The sequence below is a fragment of the Monomorium pharaonis genome, chromosome 3 (genome assembly GCF_013373865.1).
Source record: "Monomorium pharaonis isolate MP-MQ-018 chromosome 3, ASM1337386v2, whole genome shotgun sequence".
In the NCBI taxonomy this organism is placed as follows: Eukaryota; Metazoa; Arthropoda; class Insecta; order Hymenoptera; family Formicidae; genus Monomorium; species Monomorium pharaonis.
This window is the reverse complement of record NC_050469.1, coordinates 1,240,542-1,261,323: the sequence shown is the minus strand read 5'-3', so window position 1 is coordinate 1,261,323 and position 20,782 is coordinate 1,240,542. Positions and strand designations below refer to the sequence as shown.

Below are 20,782 nucleotides of genomic sequence, written 5' to 3'. Positions count from 1 at the left end.
CTACATCTGATTAGGGAGCGCATTATCAGTGCTTGTTTAAAATTAATTAATTTAGAATGATCAAGAGACACGCTAGTGGCTCGCGCTAAGACGCGTAGCGCGATTGTGTGTAAGATTACGACAGTTTCGTGATGTAGTGCATTTTTTTTGTTATGTCTGATGTGTTTTTGAAATAATTCTGATTATAAATTTTTTATAAGAAAAGTTGTAAAAATTTTTGAAAGACGTGCATTAGTAATTTGCCGTCAGTTTCGTGAAACGTAGGACAGTTTTATGAAGCAATGCATTGCATCTTAACTGCATTATGCATTGTTTATGTTTATTGTTTTATTGGTAATTTTGAAATAGCCGATGACAGAGAGAGAGAGAGAGAGAGAGAGAGAGAGAGAGAGAGAGAGAGAGAGAGAGAGAGAGAGAGAGAGAGAGAAAGAGAGAGAGGGGGGGGGGCACGCACGCACGCACGCAATTTCGATATTTTGACTTTTCGGGACAATGCCTCGTGTCTTAAATTTCGAGATTGTGACTTTTCGGGACAATGCCTCGAGCCTTAAATTTCGGAATTTTGACTTTTCGGAACATTAACTCACTTTTCGAATTTCGGTACATTTTTTCGGGACAATGCATGTCTTCCCTCTAAAACACGCCAAATTTTACAGCAACACTATAAACTTTGATACAATAAATAATATAAGTAACTAACCTGATTTTTTGTTTCTTTATTTTTTTATTTAAAAAAGGTTTTATAAGATAGGGTCTCATGTATACATAATTTCTGTGGCAATTTTTTACATATAAATAACATATATTATTTTATTTGTATTAGTCAAATCTTGTTATTCTTCGAAGTTTTAATATTTTATCTATGCCGATACAGCACATCTAAAACCTAAATTTCCAGCTGATGTATCAGGTGTATTTTGACTACGTGCGGCGCATCTATATCTATAGCAATAATTTTTGTGGCATAAATACGAACCACCCTTCTTTACTTTATTACTACCACCAGAAGGACCAATCTGAAAATGTATTCAGCAAAAGTTATAATATATAATATAGAAAAGAATTGCTGAATGTGTACCAGTCGCTCAAAATGTATTATCAATATTTTTTATTTTTACCTAATAAGTATATCTAACAAAATTGTTTTTCTTAAAAAAAAAAAAAAAAGAAAGATTAAAACCAAATATGTTATTCTCTAAGAAATTTATACCAAATCCAAAAAACAATATCTTTAATTCTCAATGTAAACGTTTTTTTGCATTTTATTTTTGTAAATCTGAATTCTTTGTGTCCGACACGTTTTTTCTGTCAAAATGATAGAAACAATAAAAAAAACTTGTAGCACTATTCAACTTTATACTTTATAAAAAAATCGAATAATTAAAGAAAGAAATTTTATTTTTGGTTGAGGGGAAATTTTAAGATACTTCTGAGCATCGATATTTAGCTTAATAACTGTGTTTCAAGACTGACGAAATTATCGGTGTACTATATATAATCGGAATTATATATAGTTTATATAAACTAAGAATATAAAATTAATAAAAAAATGATATTCAATAATCAATACCTAGATTTGCTACAGACCGAATAGGCGATTTTAACTTTATCTATATGATAAAACATTTATTGGGCGGAGAATTAACTTATTGTTGTAAATTTATGCAAACAATTTTTGTATATATACAAATAATATTCGTGAGATATAGGGTTTTATTTATTTAAAAAAAAAAAAAAAACCCCCCAATGATTTTATAACCCTTTTATAATAGTCGGAATTTAAAGAAAGAAAAAGAAATTAAAAGTTAAATAAATCTGAAAAAAATTATCATTATCATGTTTAAAATGCATATAAACTGAATATAAATATAGAAGAAGAATAAGTGCAATGTTCAATATAAAACGGGTAAATGGCGCGCGCAAGTAGTGTTCTAGTATATATAAATTGCGCATCAAATGCAGTCAGATTTAAAACACAATCATAAACTAAATTAAAAATAATATCGTAAGTTATAAATTACAAGTTAAATTAATCGTCAGTTTTAATAATGATACTATAAATGCTTCAAAACATTATAAAAAACATTTTTTTTTATTACTGAAAAGTTAAACATTGTATATCTGAAGCAAGTTACAATTTCTAATTTACTTGTGTACATTAATACTAAAAAATATAGAAAATAAATTATGCATTAAAAATTAAATTAAATTAATGCTTACTGGATTAATTTGTCGATTGTATGAGTGCTTTGTTGTCCACCAATCTGCTGTCCATTCCCATACATTTCCAATCATATTATGCAAACCATATTTATTTTGCAAAAATATTGTAACTGGTGATGTACCTTTGTATCCATCTTCTTCAGTGTTCTTTGTAGGAAATTTGCCTTGCCAAGTATTGGCTCTACAATGTATAATAATAAAATACTTGTACATATTATAACAATATTATAGAGAAGGTGATAATGACCATTCATTTACATTTTATACAATAACTTTGTTAATAATCAATATTTTGAGTCAAAACTTCAAGATTATATTCATTAAAAGTGTTGTTTATTAGATTTTAAATTCAAAATTATAAAATACACTGGCGCCAAAAAAAAGAAACAAAATTTTTGACCGATTTTTAGGCAATATTCAAAGTGATGCAACTTTGCAAAAAATCATCCAAATTACATGTACTTTTTTTTAAATTAATGGACAAAGACTCTACTTTGAGAATCCCTACGCGAAAGTTTGATTTTTAAGTGTAAATTGTATCGAATGAAAACCAAACATGTTTTTTTTAATTGAAAAAAGTAAAAGTTTGTTATCATTTTGCACAAGTTTCTCGTTAAAATCTTGCTAATATTAATTCAAATTCTTAAAGTTCATTCTTTTCTAAGCAATTAAAAAAAACATCGATACGATGTTTTTTGTTAATTGCACAAGAGTTTGAAATTTGCACTGTATTTTAGGATATTTTAGCGAATAAACATGGTATTTTTTGAATATCATGAATTTTTAATATCAATTTGATATTGCACATTAATTTTATTCGTGTTTAACTCAATCATACCACCGTCATCAAAATGACCCGATGTGCACCACGTGGAGAATGACAGTCGGATTTTTATATATAATACAATTTCTGTATTTTTGTTAACATCCAATACGTCTTTTCCCTTCTTAATCAGTCTGTCAAATTTTTTAGGAACAGTATATACGGTTTCGAGGCTACACTTATTAAGAGTCAGACGTACATGTTCGCTTAAGCCCTTTATGCAAAGAATAGTTATACACCGTTTTATATCAAAATTTTTTTCATTTTTGTTTGCATTATTGTCTTTTCGAAATTTTAATTGTTTCAGTCTATTTTTAATGTTTGTTAATTAAATGTAACGGGAAGCAATTGTTCGTAAGAACATGTTTGACAATTTCTATATTTTCTTGGTGAAAACGTTTGTTCGAAAGTAAAACTGTTTTGTCGACAAGGCCAATAATTAATAGTATGCGTCTTATATTTAAATGGATGGTTGGAAAAGAAATTGTTAAAAATTGTTGTTGAAAATGTCATTTATTTATTTATAATGTTTTGCCTTCTTACTTTCATAATATACCTTATTGTAAACTCTTTATATTCGAACTTATGATTTATAGAATTACAAGAAATAATCATTCTTTTTAGTTTAGCTTTTAATTGAATTACAAGAAATAATAATGACAGCTACAAAAATTTTTTCCTTTAAATGTATTAAATATAAAGTATAAATTAAAAGTGTTATTAAAATAGTTTACTGCTATTTTCTTTAAAAATCTTTCTTTATAGTAATTATGACCTATATTAATACTTTTGTCGACATTGTATATAGTAACAAAAATGATTATAAAAATTTAAGTTACTTAAATACAAGTTTAACGTACTTATGCTGATTGTTTGGCACTAATTTATTTCCCCAAGGATAGAGTCTGTCAGAAAGTCCACCACGACATGCAACTTCCCATTCTGCTTCAGTTGGCAATCTTTTTCTCATCCAACTGCAGTAAGCAACTGCATCATGCCAGGAGACATGAATAACAGGATGATCCATTCTGACTAAATATCTTCTAATTAATTTAATAAACTTTAAGAAATTAGCTTTATAAAACTTGTTATGTATATGTCTCATAAATAAAACAGATAGGCCTGTTCTTTGTCACTGCATTGCTGCACTGGTGCAATAAGTTAAAATAAGACAAATATTTTTTTTCTCATTCTAACTTACTGCACCAGTACAGCAGTGCAGCGACAAAAAACAGGCGTGATGTTTCTTTTTCATTTATACATACAAGTAATATTCGAGTTAGGACCTTCTGGATGCTGCCATGAGGCTTGCTTCACAGGTAACCACCAAGGTGCTTGTGCAACTGCTTTATTGATTTTGTCTTTCGTGCTTTGTTCTAAAAAGTTCTCAAAAACAAAGGATTCCCCAAAGTTTTCTGCATCAGTTATATAGCCAGTAGCGTTTACGAAAGCTCTAAAATCATCATTGCTAACCTCAAATTTGTCTATGTAAAAATTATCTAATATCACTTCACGTTTTGGTTCTTCACCATCGGCAACAAAAACTGGATTGTTCGTTCCTATAAAATATGTACCGGCATTGATTTTGACCATTTTTTCCAATTTTTTCTCCTTTATGCTAGTCATGTTGAATTTAACATTGTTCACAGTACAATATTCTTCCAGAGGACTTAAAAATAACTGTCGATTTAATTTGCTGCACTGACACCTATCATTATCTTTTGTGGCAATCACATACAAGTAATAATATCCGATTATTATTTGAATTTTGTAGAAATAATTCATTTTAGCCTAGCAAAACAGTTTTTATCACGTGATAAGTTTACTGTTTAGCAACAGGCATGGTGGAAGAAGGTATGCTCTTGCGCATAACCAATGAAAAATTAATGCCAGATACCGCCATCTTGTCGCGGCAATTTGAATTTGGCATACGTATCATTGTTTTAGTTGTACTCTTGTGCTTCTATTGAGTAATTTTTATGCTTACAATAACACAATAATTTATATTTTTCAATAATAGTTAAATTTCCCAGATAGCACAGAGAGTTCTTTTTAAACTCTCTGTGCTATCTGGATTTTTATTTATGTATGTTACACTATATCAAATGGACTATATCTGTTGCACCAAAATGGACAGAATGCGTTTCTAGAAAAATGCAATATATTATTTTTATTGTACATCAATAAGAGTATAATATTTGATTATTAATTTTATTTTCACAATTAAACGAGAATGTATTTGATTGTATACATTGAATATTTTTTTGGCTTTTTCCATGAGTCATTTTTTACAAGATTTAATTGAGCACGTACTCATTATAATATTTATATTATTCACGAAATTACAAGTATAAACACGTCTTTGATTATTGTCATATAACCTTAAATATTTTTAAATATGGCCGCATCTGGCATCTGCGCAGAACTGTACAAAATTCGTCTCGAGAACGAGCACACTTTATGTTCTTTCACCATGCAAATACCTATCTTATATTTACTTATTACCCTAAAAAACGTCACCGCTTTTTTTGAACGCCTTAATCAAGGTTAAAGAAGTATCACATATAAGAATAAGATCAAGGAATTCGCGCTTACTTTGAGAAACTTGCAAATTGAATATCTCCTAAAAAAGAACGTTAAATTAAAGAAAACAATATATATATTTCATAAACATAAAAAGACATTAAAAGACATTTAAAGACATTAAAAAACATGACATGACATAACATTTTTAAGACATTTAAAATAAACATCATATACATGACAATTTTAGAATTATGTAAGACATAATGTATTATTGCATAATACATAATGCATATTATCATTATTTTTATACAAAACATCATAAAGAAAAAGTTTATATTAAGGACACTCAAAATTTTATAAATTTACATATATAAAATACGAAATATGTCATCTACAATTAAAGATGTTTCTAAAAATAATGCAAGTTTCAACACTATTATAAAAAGATATTCGTATTTTCTATGCTATTTAACAAAATGTAATTGTTAAAAATATGATTTATACAATGTTATTATAGATATTGCATTTTCAACTAGTTTTCTTAATCATATGTTAATATTTTTTAGGTATAACAGAAAATATTTAACAAAAGTTTTAACATATTATATCATATATTATTATTTTATTTTCAACCTGTAACAACAAAAGTTTTTCCATATTAATAAAAATGCAGTAAAAATGCTATTTTAATCGCTATGCGGGCATTTTGTTATTAAATATTATAGTATTATATAATAAATCGCGCGCGGATATTATAAAAAATTTTCTTATACAAATCAAACTCAAACTTTTGATTGAGCTTAGTTAGAATTCAATCGGTTCGGCCGTTATTGAGATCTGATAAATTCAGGTGCTCGCAAGTCGCGTACTCGCGTAAATATACACGATCTATCTCACGCTGCGCTTTCACTTGGCGCAAGACACTATACCGTGTCTTTTGATATATATATACTTAATACTTAAAACTTTTCGTTTCTTTAAAAGAACTAATATTTTTTTCTTCTATAAAATTTTTAATCTTAGGTAATGTTAAATATTGTGTGTTCATTATGCCATCACGTGTGTGTAATCACTATACCATCATACGTGTAATCATACGTGATGGCATAGTGCGACTTTCTATGCGCGCACGTATGCCAAAATCACTTCGTGAAGCGAGCATGATGCGTTCGTGCATGCACGGTGTGATAATCACGCCGTGAAGGTAACATGACCCCGCGCGAATTGTTATCTGGGTTGTAAATAACGATCATACTTTTGCTGTGAACAGTTTCTTTATTATTCAGGAGTACATAAACTCTTGATACCTTTTTTAAAACTTTTATTGTGAATCTTTATTATAAATTTATGTTGACAGTAAAAACTTTGAGATAATTTATTATATACTTGAAAAATAACATTATATACATATGTATATGTGAATAATGTAATTCCAACACCTTAAAATAAACAAATTTAGTTTAACTGCATAAAAATTATGTAGTTAATCTGATTAAGTTAGGAAATTATCAATTAGCTACTCCCCTGCAATAATACATATATATAAAGTGATTTTAATGCATATTTTGCTTAAAATTTTAATGTTATATTAAAATTTATTATATTTTGGTCTATTATTAAATTAAATGTCTATTATATTAAACTAAATACTATATTAATTTGGTATAATACATTAAAATATTATAATAATTTATTATTAAAGGAGGAGGTGGTATTATGGCAACTGTTGACAATATAGCCACTCGTATTATCTCCGTTATTAGTTAACGAATTCTAATAATTACTCATGAAATTATTTCTTTAGTAACTTACCGTTACGAAATGGCGCTAATATAAAAATACACAATAGTTAACATTTGTTATAAGGTATTTTTAGTTTTAAGCGTTTTGAAACTTTTTAAAGGTACATTTTAACATTTAATTACACTTTTTCATTTTTTTTTAAATTTAAACATTATTACAAATGTATGTACATTTCAGTATTTTTTGTTATTTAACTTTTATTCGGCTGTACACATTTCGAGTTATAACAAATTTAAACAATAACATAGGATTTTGTTAATATAACCACCTAAGCGTGCTTGGTCACTTTCGATTATCTTCATATCGAAAAAAATTCTTTGATAAATTTATTGTCACTCTATTGTTCACTAATAATTTGTAACATATATAAATTATTATCGCGATAGTAGGAAGAGGCTACGTGTAAACCTAAAAATCCTATTTTTATTAAATAGGCCTATTTACCTTTATCTGTTTTCATAATTTTGCTACAATTTTTTTCTAAAAACTTATTTTATTTAAATATTTAATTTTGTAACAAAATATTGTGACTTTTATAAACAAAACTAATTTTTTACATTTATCTTTGTAGTGGCCATATTACCAACTCTGTTTCTCTTTGACTCATTATGCAGTGTTGCTACATTTTTATAAATAATATGTAATACAATAAGTATTTTATAACTTTGAATATAAAATTTAATAAATAACATTTTGATAAATATAATCGTTAAGTTTTATTTTAAAATATTGTTTATTAACAAAGTTATTCATATAAAATGTAAACGGATGGCCATATTACCACCTTCTCTATAGTATATTACATATTTCAATATTACGATGTATGAAAATACCTTGTAGCTGCAAGATGAAAAGCAATTTGTCCGTTTTCGTAAATGTTGCATATCAATCGAGAATACACGAAAGTTTATTTCATTTATATTTAATGTATCAGTAAGTTGACGTTCATATTTATTCGATACGATTAAGAGTTTATTCTGTTTATTTTTCAACGCACTTGGAAATTGTAAAACTTCAGAATCTTGAGCGATAACCATCTAAAAATTATATGTTGTAAATAATATATTAATATGACGTGTGTAAATAATTAAAATATTTGCAAATTCGAATAGAATCGAATCGAGTTTTTGATAAAATATTCGAAATTGAATTAAATCTGAGATTTTTGTTATATATTGTAATGCTATGTTAAAAAGCATAGGAGTCACCCAGCAAACACAGAATATAGCAGCAACATTGCGGCAATGTTATAACATTGTAGCAACATCACAGCAATATTACAACATGTTCTGTGTTTGCTGGGCAATCTGTCACTTTGTTTTAAACCTTATTTTAAATGAGTTGGTTAGTTGGTCCTGTATTCATTATTATATACGCTACTGTCATCGTCAATATAGCTTTAAACTTTTATTAATGACTAAAAAACCGGCGATGCTATATGGTGTTAACATCCCTTTAATTTAAAAAGAAAACCACTACAAGTTAATAGTGAATACTATTTACAGGTTTTTGGAGTCAATAATCACGAATCTAACATTAGATTTTAACACTAGGTTTACCAGACGCGTCACTTTAAATTTTACTTACGCTGACTTTTATCTATTTAACGAGGCAAATATATGTCGAAATTCATTTTCTGCAAAGGCTTTTATAAAATAAATTGTTTTTTTTTTTTTTTTTTTTTTTTTTTTTTTTTTTTTTTTTTTTAGAAAATGTACGGTTTCGTTCACGCGTCAAATTGATGTGTCCGTAGAGATAAATAATGTCCGTACGCCTAGTGTGTTAAAAATAGCAGATTTAATATGGTGGATAAAAGTAATGTACTTTTATATTTTGCAACTAGTTACTTTCAAAGTCTCGTTTTTCTAAGGGTTTTCAAAGTCGCAGATTATACATTTGCTATAAAATTAAAAAATGGCAGATTTAATATGATGGATAAAAGTAGTGTACTTTTATATTGTCAACTAATTATCTTAAAAGTCTCATTTTTCTAAGTGTTTTCAAGATTGCAGATTATATTTGCTATGACATTTTCTAAATTAAAAATGGAGGATTTAATGTAGTGAAAAAATTCATTGAGTCAAACATTGATATTTTTAAATTGCTTTTAAAATCTTGTCCTTATAGTTTTTGATGTTATATTGATTTACGAAGCTGTAATTAGAATTTCAAAATTAAAAATGGATTTAATATGGCAGATAAAAATAAATTGAAAAATTACATTTTTCCATACACTATCATTTTATAATAAGAAACTTCTTTCAGCAATATTTGGCTTCATTATTTGTTTCTTTTTTAATATTTTTTATTATTTTAAATTTCAAAATAGAAATTGCATATTCAAATTATTATTCTTTCTAAAAAAGGGCATGGCATCGATACTCGCATCTCTCGAAGTATTGTTGTCGCTTTTCCGCGATGCCGATTAAACGTGTGTGAAGTTAGCATCTCAAAGTTTAGCATCTCATAAAAATACTGCAGAATTACTTGCATCCAGCATAGTTCTACAGTTCTTGATAGGTTTCAACAATAGTTCCGTTGAATTATCTATTTTAATTAAATTTTTTTATATGAGATGCTAACTTTCAAAATCACATAATAGCATCTCACCGTATTTCGAATATACGACCACAGAGAAGACTAAATCTATAGAGTTCTATCGTTTAGAGACGTCCTATCAATAGTTCTGATGATTAAATTAATGAAAAAATAATTTTTTGTTACAAAACATATGTATATATGCGTGTACGTCTGCGCACGCGGATTTGGTGTAACTGGCATGTCAGATAGACAAAATTAATTAATTTAAAAATTTTAAAAGTATTTTTCAACAACTATCTAGATGGAAAACTTATATTTATAGGTCTAGACATGAGATACTGGTTGAATATTGACAGTTCTATTTCTTTTAACGCAGTTCCCATATAGATACGAACGCGTACAATAATTTTCTAAAGAGTTTCGGTAATATAAATAATTAAAACATTTTTTAAACAATTATTTTACCCAAAAAACTAGAATTTTGAGGGCTAGACGTGAGATGCTGGTCGAATATCGACAGTTCTATTTATTTTAATGCAGTTCTCATATAGTTCCGGACGCGTACAATAATTTTCTAAAAAGTTCCGGTGATATAATTAATTAAAACATTGTTTAAACAATTATTTTGGCCGGAAAACTTGAATTTTGAGGACTAGACGTGAAATGCTAATCGAATATCGGCAGTTTTATTTATTTTAACGCAGTTCTCATATAGTTCCGGACGCGTACAATAAGTTTCTAAAGAGTTCCGGTGATATAATTAATTAAAACATTTTTTAAACAATTATATTGCCCGAAAAACTTGAATTTTGAGGGCTAGACGTGAAATGCTAATCGAATATCGACAGTTCTATTTATTTTAACGCAGTTTTTATATAGTTCAGGACGCGTACAATAGTATTTTAAAAAATTACGGTGTTAAAATTAATTAAAACATTTTTTAAACAATTATTTCGCCCGGAAAACTTGAATTTTGAAAGCTAGACGTGAAGTGCTAATCGAATATCGACAGATTCATTTATTTTAACGCAGTTTTCATATAATTCTGGACGCGTACAATAATTTTACAAAGAGTTCCGGTCATATAATTAATTAAAACATTTTTTAAACAATTACTTTGCCCGGAAAACTTGAATTTTGAAGGCTAGACGTGAAGTGCTAATCGAATATCGACAGTTCTATTTATTTTAACGCAGTTCTCATATAGTTCCGGACGCGTACAATAGTTTTCTATAAAGTTACGGTGTTATAATTAATTAAAACATTTTTTAAACAATTATATTGCCCGGAAAACTTTAATTTTGAAAGCTAAACGTGAAATGCTAATCCAATATCGACAGATCTATTTATTTTAACGCACTTTTCATATAGTTCCGAACACGTACATGAAGTTTCTAAAAAGTTCCAGTGATATAATTAATTAAAACATTGTTTAAACAATTATTTTGCCCGGAAAACTTGACTTTTGAAGGCTAAAGGTGACATGCTGTTCAAATATCGACAGTTCTATTTATTTTAATGCAGTTCTCATATAGCTCCGGACACGTACAATAATTTTCTATAGAATTCAAGTGATATAATTAATTAAAACATTTTATAAACAATTATTATGTCCGAAAAACTTGAATTTTGAGGACTAAACGTGAAATGCTGTTCAAATATCGACAGTTCTATTTATTTTAACGCAGTTCTCATATAGTTCCGGAAGCGTACAATAGTTTTCTAAAAAGTTCCGGTGATATAATTAATTAAAACATTTTTTAAACAATTATTTTGCCCGAAAAACTTGAATTTTGAAGGCTAGACGTGAAGTGCTAATCGAATATCGACAGATTTATTTATTTTAACGCAGTTTTCATATAGTTCCGGACGCGCACAATAATTTTCTAAAGAGTTCCGGTGATATAACTAATTAAAACATTTTTTAAACAATTATTTTGCCCGGAAAACTTGAATTTTGAAGGCTAGACGTGAAGTGCTAATCGAATATCGACAGATTTATTTATTTTAACGCAGTTTTCATATAGTTCCGGACGCGTACAATAATTTTCTAAAGAGTTCCGGTGATATAATTAGATAAAACATTGTTTAAACAATTATTTTGGCCGGAAAACTTGACTTTTGAGGGCTAAAGGTGAGATGCTGTTCAAGTATCGACAGTTCTATTTATTTTAACGCAGTTCTCATATAGCTCCGGACACGTACAATAATTTTCTATAGAATTCAAGTGATATAATTAATTAAAACATTTTATAAACAATTATTTTGCCCGAAAAACTTGAATTTTGAGGACTAAACGTGAAATGCTGTTCAAATATCGACAATTCTATTTACTTTAACGCAGTTCTCATATAGTTCCGGACCCGTACAATAGTTTTCTAAAAAGTTACGGTGTTATAATTAATTAAAACATTTTTTAAACAATTATTTTGCCCGGAAAACTTGAATTTTGAAGGCTAGACGTGAAGTGCTAATCGAATATCGACAGATTTATTTATTTTAACGCAGTTTTCATATAGTTCCGGACGCGTACAATAATTTTCTAAACAGTTCCGGTGATATAATTAATTAAAACATTTTTTAAACAATTATTTTGTTCGAAAAACTTGAATTTTGAAGGCTAGACGTGAAGTGCTATTCGAATATCGACAGCTTTATTTATTTTAACGCAGTTTTCATATAGTTCTGGACGCGTACAATAGTATTTTAAAAAGTTACGGTGTTATAATTAATTAAAACATTTTTTAAACAATTAGTTTGCCCGGAAAACTTGAATTTTGAGGGCTAGACGTGAAATGCTAATCGAATATCGACAGTTCTATTTATTTTAACGCAGTTTTCATATAATTCTGGACGCGTACAATAATTTTCTAAAGAGTTCCTGTGATATAATTCATTAAAACATTATTTAAACAATTATTTTGCCCGGAAAACTTGAATTTTGAGGGCTAGACGTGAGATGCTGTTCGAATATCGACATTTCTATTTCTTTTAACGCATTTCTCATATAGTTCCGGACGCATACAATAAGTTTCTAAAGAGTTCCGGTGATATAATTAATTGAAACATTTTTTAAACATATTGTGGTCGTATATTCGAAATACGGTGAGATGCTATTATGTGATTTTGGAAGTTAGCATCTCATTTATAAAAATTTATTTAAAATACGTAATTCAACGTAGTTATTGTTGAAACTTATCAAGAACTGTAGAACTATGCTGGATGCAAGTAATTCTGCAGTATTTTTTGAGATGCTAAACTTTGAGATGCTAACTTCACACACGTTTAATCGGCATCGCGGAAAAGCGACAACAATACTTCGAGAGATGCGAGTATCGATGCCATGCCCTTTTTTAGAAAGGATAATTATTATTGCAATTGTTATTTTTAAAAAGTAAAGAACTAAATAGCGCGCGCCTGTGTTGTTCTAGTACATCAAAAAATAGTTATGGATAAAGTTTTGAAACTATTAAAATTTATTATTTTTGTCTATTATGTTGGATCGAATTATATTTTGGAATTTTTACAGAAGATTCATAATTAACAACCTCAAAAATCTTTATATTTAAAATTTCGGGAATTTTTATTTAAAAAAAGCTCCCGATTAAGTTGTTTTTTTATTCATCCTGACAATCAAGACCTTTAATAGTTTTTTGGGGGAATAAATTGTTAGCCCATTACCCAACTTCTATTTCTCTCGTTCTTGTCCGCTCTGACTTAATTTTTCATTAAGATTGTGGTCATAACAGTTTTCCACAGGTTATTCAAGCTTTCCAAGGTTCTTTATCTTAGAAGCAGAATTAAGACTTTTACTTAATTCTGATCTTTTACTTATATGTTTATGCATCTCGTTTGAACTCCATATAAGATGGTTTTTCCAATTTAACAAAAATAAGATTTTTTACTTATATGTTGTTTGTCAAACAACTAATTCAATTTTGTTATCAAAACAAGATTACAATTGCAAAATTTAAACATAAAAAAATTACTTTTTGCTATCAGTGCGTAAAAAATGATTCTTTTCTCACGTGTCACTTCACACAAAAGGACCAATATTTTAACGCACAGGTAACAAAAATTATTATATGCGACATGTTCGTCTTTGGATTGTGTGTCTATATTCCGCACTAACGATTAATTAGTCGATTTACAGTACTAGTTGCATAAATACATATTTTTTACTAAGTTTACAAAATTGCATATATCTTACCATATTATCGAAGTTAATTTTCTTAGAAGTGTCTGCGCATAAGACAGATGTTTCGAGAATATTGCTAAAAAATATTGTACAGTCTTCAGATGTTATCGCTACTGTCTGGCCTGATAATGATGCAACAAGTTGAGTTAACTTGTTAGCTTCACTAATACTTAGTGAACAATCATCTTTGTTTATTAACTTTGATACGTCTAATTTATATATTTTGTTGCCCGGCAAAGTAGAATAATATAACTCTAAAACATTCGCATTTGGATATTAACAGTCATAAAGATTAGCCTGCTAAAAAATGTCATGTACTTATGAAACAGAAATGCATATTAACATTGAAAAAAAAATCTAAATATGAAAAATTTTAATTATAAATAAAAATAAAATAGGATAGTATTCTAATTTTTATGGTTTTTCATTAAAAAGTAAAAAACTTTGATGAACTTTGATGAAAACAATCTTTTGGTTTGTAAAAAGAATAGTTACCATTACGAATAAGCGTCATAGTAAAAATGCCAACAGCAATTTCAAGAGTTAAATTTGTTGTAATCATAGCAGAAACGGATGGTTTCATAAAATCAGAATTGATTCTGCAGATTTTTGAAGAACGTGCGTTATACATTACTAAACCAAAACCTTTTGTGTCACTGATGAACACCTAAAATGGAATTAGCCATGATCAGATTAATGTGCTAATATAAATACAAAATGTCCCTGGCTATTACCGTAACATCTGTTATGGATAGATAAAACAGTTTAAATTGAATATAAGTGTCCTTTATCGTTTTATAAGTTTCTCAATACAAAATTAATGAGAATAAGATATGTAATTAATGAAAAATTAATTAACAAAGATCCACGAATTAGCATGCATTCACAAATGTCTTTTTGTCGTGGTTTTGGGACTCAGGAAACAAAATTATTTTTGTTCTATGTTAGACACGGACCAAAAATAAAACTTTATTGCACGGTATAATATACGAATTTTCTTTTCAGTTTAATTCTTTAACATATACCTATCTATGAGAGATGACAATAATAATAATTATACAAATTTTAACAAACATTTTGTATTTATATTAATATTGATTTAAAAATTGCAGGATTTTATAAAATCTACAAAATTCTTGTACGAACAATTATTATGTTTTCAAAATGAGATATCTTGTAGAATATACTAACAGTCACATTATTTATAATGCCTTGACAACTTGGAGCATAAATAGCCATTGATGTCAATAATCCAGTGTTATTTATATTAGCAATGTTATCCGGGATAATAACACGTTTAGCTAATTTATTTGTTGATAAATTAAATATCAATAATTGGGCCGGGCATGATTTATCATATCCGATTTTGGCACCATCTACTACGAAAAGATGATTGCATTTTATCTGAAAGTAAAATAATAATAATAACAATAAATTCACACTTATTGTGTATTATCTTCTCTCTGAATAACTTTTTGAAGATGTTCGTACATATTGATGCAGAATTTAATTGCATCCTGGAGAATTTTGTGCCGTATGCGCTGTAGTAATGCTATCTCTAGTTGCTTTCTCTGTATAATATTTTCTTTCTAACACGTCACACGTTTAACACGTCACACACACACACACACACACACACACACACACACACACACACACACAAATGTGTAAAATCCGACCAGCGACCTTTTTGCGTGGTGTGGATCAGGTAATGCTAATGCTGGCAGTAATAGGCATAAATGGACTAAAATGCATAGATTAGGTAACTTTGATATATCATAAATCGGCCAAAAAAATCGTACAGATTTTAGTTTTTTAAAATTTATAGAGAAAAATTCATATTTTATGATAATTTTGATGAAGTTTACGAAAAAAATTTATTGCACCACGTGGAGCGTGTCAAAGTATAAAAATGTTTGAAGACAAAACACGTCCTTACTTTTGAAGAGATGGCGAAAAGGAAAAAGGAGAAAATCAAAATCTGATAATAGACTTTAAGCTTTAAAATAAAGAAAAACTTTTAAATACGATAAGTATTTGCGAAGTTCCGATTATTTATATTGAGTGAAATTTTGGTACAAATTCTTGTTTCACTAATTTTGTTGCTTAGTGTATAATTCTTTTTCTATAAATTCCAAAATATTAAAAAAAAATTTTAAATTTTTCTAAATTTTTCTTGCATATATAATTTTTTGAAAAAAATAAAAGTAGAAGTTTGATGTAGTTTTTAAAGAATCTTGAAATTTTAAAATATAAAAAATTCTTAATAATATTACGAGATATAACTGAGAGTTTTCGTTACTAACATAACTGCTAAATGTGTTGATAAAGCATTACTAACAATATTAAACTTACTTCTACTTGGTAAACACCACCTGTAATACCATTGCAATCATCTTTATACCAAGACCAATCCGGATATGGACGCAAAATTGGACCACCTTCTCCGTGTTTGTCAGTTACTGTCATCACACTTACTGGTGCACCCTGGTCCCTTGCCACAGTAACGAATACTCTACCATCTATAAAAAGCTTAATTAAAGAGACAGCTTGAGCTATTAAATATATTTATTTTACCATGCTTGTAGTACAAGTTTATAGTAATAACAATATTTATTGCAATAGCAATATTAAAATCATGTAACACTTAAAACGTAATGATGAAATATTAATAAACTTATGAATATAAAGTACATATATTTCCATAAATCCATTTCAACGAATTACTAACAAATTTTTAAAAAGTATCAATTTACCTGGTGCTATGTCTGCATCATATAGAAATATTGCTTTGGGGTCATATTTTCCGGAATCTATCGCTTGTTGCTTCTGCTGTGAACTCTCCCATAGAAAATCAATGTATTTCCATTGGTGCATTAACTGCAGATTTCCAAAACTCAATCTAAGTACTACCGATAAAATCGACAGGGCAAACAGAAAATACTTCATCTTTGTTATAGTCAATTATATGTAAAATAACAATAATATATAATGTAAATAAACTGTGTAACACCAATTGTACGTATCTCGTGAGAGCAAACGCATGAATGAGATTAATGTTAGATGATAATACTTATAATATATTCGTAACATAATACATATGAAAATTTCAGAAAAATGTTCTTATTAAAGTACTGTTAAATAATTAAAAAGCATGAACTCAATAACCGATAATCTCATGTTCTACATAAGAGATACATATATTGAATTTAATGTATTTAACACATTTTAAAAATGTCGTGTTACTAGGTTACCGAAGAAATCGTAAAACAATAAATAGCGAGCCACTAGAAAAAATAATATGCATTTACATCACTTAAAAGTTTTAATGAATGACAAAATTTGTAGAATAAACAGACAAAAGCAGAAAAATTGTTTGTTTTTACATTTTACATTTCACATTGTTACTTCCGGCGAATAAAAATTTTTTTCAAATTTTTTAAAATAAAGCGTTATTTATTGCATTGTACCAAGGAGAAAATATTTAAAAAGTGAATAGTTTAAAGACTTGATTAATTCAATTTATAACAAAAACACAATTTACTTAGAATATTTATAGAAATCGTGCTATTTTCATTATTTGCTGTTTCGGCGGAGGGTGTATGCAAGCATTCGGAAACAGATCTATGAAAAATTAGTATCAGAATTGTAAAAAATTAACTCTTTACAGAAAATCATACTGTTTTGTTTATAGTTATTTTAAGTAAAAATACTTTTGTTTGTAGTTTAGGTATCAAAAAGTTACAAACAATTTTATATTACTCAACTTTGAGATAAAAAAGATTATCTTAATTTAGAATTATTTGTAGTTGTTTGTAGTGATTTTTCCTTTTGTTTGTAGTTGAATCGTTTACGAGATATAATTATTTAATAATTAGTAGTAATAACTTTGTCAATTTTTAAGATATCTTGAACTGGTTTTGAAAGCAAAATCGCTACAAACAACTACAAAGGATACTGAATGGAGGCTCGCAAGCGGATTTAAGATAACTTTAAAATTAAACATTCGTTATTGAATTGTTTAAATGATTATATCTAGCGAACGATTGTTTGGAATCGAGCATATTGTACATCTTTTATGCAACCAGCATAAAGCGATAAAAACTTTTTTTGATAGAGTCGCAAATTTTACTACTAATTAACTCTTATACGTATGAGTTTGTCACAATATCTAAATTTAAAAGATTTATTATATATTAATAAAATGTTTAAATAATTTCATCTTGCGAACGATACAACTATAAACGAAAGCAAAATCACTACAATTACAAATAATTTTGAATTGAGCCCTTCAATTAATTCTGAACAGTATTCATTTTTAACGCGTAAATCATGCGAGAATTTTGTCATCCGTACATTCCAAGATTCATGTTTTTGTGTAATATATTTAAAAACGTAAAAGATAAAAGAAACAAAGAGATAAAAAAAATTAACAAAAAATTAAAAAAGATTGGGCCTTTCTCTTGATTAGCATGAAGTTTATTGGATATTTAATTAGATTTAACTGTTCAAAAATTTTTTTTTGAACTAGTTACTTTAATCAATTTTTAAAAATATTAGTTATTATCAAATTTAATAGATATTTAATTAGATTTAACCCTTTGTTGACGCATTTTCCGATCAATTTTGACAGATATTTATTTTGCATATAAAAGGTAGACTGTTTCGATAAATGAAAAATCAGAAAAGGAAAAAGAAAAGGGAGCCAAAGTAAAAAAAGGAAAAGAAAAAGGTACAAAGAATCAAAGTCAGAAAAAAAATGTACAGTTAAAGTTACCGTATGAGTGGCTCACACCCAATGTGTCAACGAAGGGTTAATTTGATTAGATTAATTAGATTTAATTAGAAAGATTAATTGATATTTGTAGATCAACCCATTACTTCCCAAGCGGACATTTTATAGTCGATTGGTTTTCGGCTCAGAAAAGTGATGAGATCACATGAAAACTTAAAATAAAATATGCTCTTCTACATAAAAAAAAGTTGCTCTTTCAGATTCAGGGGTCAAAATTTTAAATTTTTTATTGGAAATTAAATATAGCGGCTCAAAGTTGATATAAATTTTTAATTAAATATCGACTTTTTATAGTAGAGAACTTTGAAAAATTTTGTCCCTAACTATTGTAAATGATTGAAATGACAGAGTTTGGCTCTTTAAAGTATAAATTATGATTATTAATTGATTTTTTCAAGTAGTTTAAGATGGTGGATGCAATATAGCGTTCAAATACATGGAAATCATATTTTATTACGATATATGTGTGTGAGTGGTCATTTCTCACGTTTTCGAGGTCGCTGAGTACGAATCTTTAGTCAATTACTCATTTTTAAAAATATCAGATTCGTATTCAGCGACCTCAAAAACATACAAACAGTACGCACATAGTTTGCAATAAAATCTAATTTTCGTATTCTGACGCCATATTGTATCCGCCATTTTGAAAAATGAGTACATATGTATGTATACATACATATATTCATATGTATGTAAAATTTTGATAAAAGTTTGTATTGTATTTTATATTTATTTTGTTTTTATTTTCTTTTAAATATGGAGATGTATTTCCTGGCAAACAGTAACTGATGAGATTTAAAACTGTTGTAATTTACCAGGAGAGTAATATATTCTATTTTAAATATATATTATAAATCTACCGAATGCATATCGAATGGTATGTTAAAAAACAAATAAATTCATGTCGACAATGTTGTATAATGCAAGAAAATGACTTGTATAATTTCTCGTTTGTTATTGCAATTTGCATAACTGATGTGAGAAAAGAAGGAATCTTAATTCATATTTGAGCTTATCTTTACAAGTCACAGTGTTGCATATGTTTTATTCGATTTATTCATCAACTTTAGTGCATACCAGTTTTATTATCAACTTTTAATGTGATTCATTATCTGTGCCAACTTTAGTCGAAAATTGTAATGGAAGAGCATTAATCTATTTTATAGACTTTATTAATTATTAAAACGTTTTAATAAAGAGCTAACTGAGCACGGAGAGATTAAAGCAGACATGTATGCTGCAATGATACCACATTACAAACCACTCAATGGTTGGATGATGCTCCTAATGTGACGTTTAATTCTGTCATTTTATTAATTAATAAGTAACAATATTTAACTTATTCTATTTATGATATTTATTGATAGTAAAAATCACACAGTATACTTACTGTACTAAATTAAATTAAACTAATATTAATGCTTTAAATTTAAATCACGCAGATATTGCTCGAAATTACCAAGCAATACATTTACGAGATTAACACCAGAATGGCGTATTGAGACGAAATATTTATGAATACAGTCATGTATATTTGTTTATTATGTTTTTCCAATTCACGGTTAAAATATGTTATTACGGTAAATAACTATATTTTATATAATACGTATAGAATATATTATATCATAAGGAATATATTATAATTATAGCATCATGTTGTTTTAATCATAGTTTATTTTACCAAACAAAATTACCTTTTAAAAAAAATATAAAAAAAGCGTGTCAAGTGTGTGGTTTTTCTTTAAGGAAAAAATCACAAAATCCAAGAATACTTTTGATAAATTCAACTTAAGTGATATTTTTTTATAACGAAAAAAATCACAAATCCAAGATAAAACTTTTGATCAAATTTAACCTAAGTAATATATGTATA

General features: G+C 27.7%; 2 protein-coding genes across 2 annotated transcripts; both read right to left on the bottom strand.

Annotated features, from left to right (window-relative positions):
• Positions 1-701: 701 nt before the first annotated feature.
• Positions 702-5,023, bottom strand: LOC105839259 (formylglycine-generating enzyme). The gene is made up of 4 exons (XM_012685439.3): positions 4,312-5,023; positions 3,907-4,078; positions 2,221-2,404; positions 702-1,016 (listed from the first exon to the last, which is right to left on the bottom strand). Exons 1-4 carry the CDS (start codon positions 4,829-4,831, stop codon positions 861-863), a joined length of 1,032 nt encoding a protein of 343 aa, XP_012540893.1. The 5' UTR covers positions 4,832-5,023; the 3' UTR covers positions 702-860.
• A 1,804-nt stretch (positions 5,024-6,827) lies between these two features.
• LOC105831738 (major royal jelly protein 3) lies at positions 6,828-17,646 on the bottom strand. Its single transcript, XM_036283724.1, has 7 exons — positions 16,871-17,646; positions 16,470-16,636; positions 15,306-15,518; positions 14,610-14,781; positions 14,127-14,368; positions 8,209-8,412; positions 6,828-7,096 (listed from the first exon to the last, which is right to left on the bottom strand). The coding sequence occupies exons 1-7, from the start codon at positions 17,061-17,063 to the stop codon at positions 7,085-7,087; spliced, it is 1,203 nt and encodes a 400-aa protein (XP_036139617.1). The 5' UTR covers positions 17,064-17,646; the 3' UTR covers positions 6,828-7,084.
• Between the last annotated feature and the right edge of the window lie 3,136 nt (positions 17,647-20,782).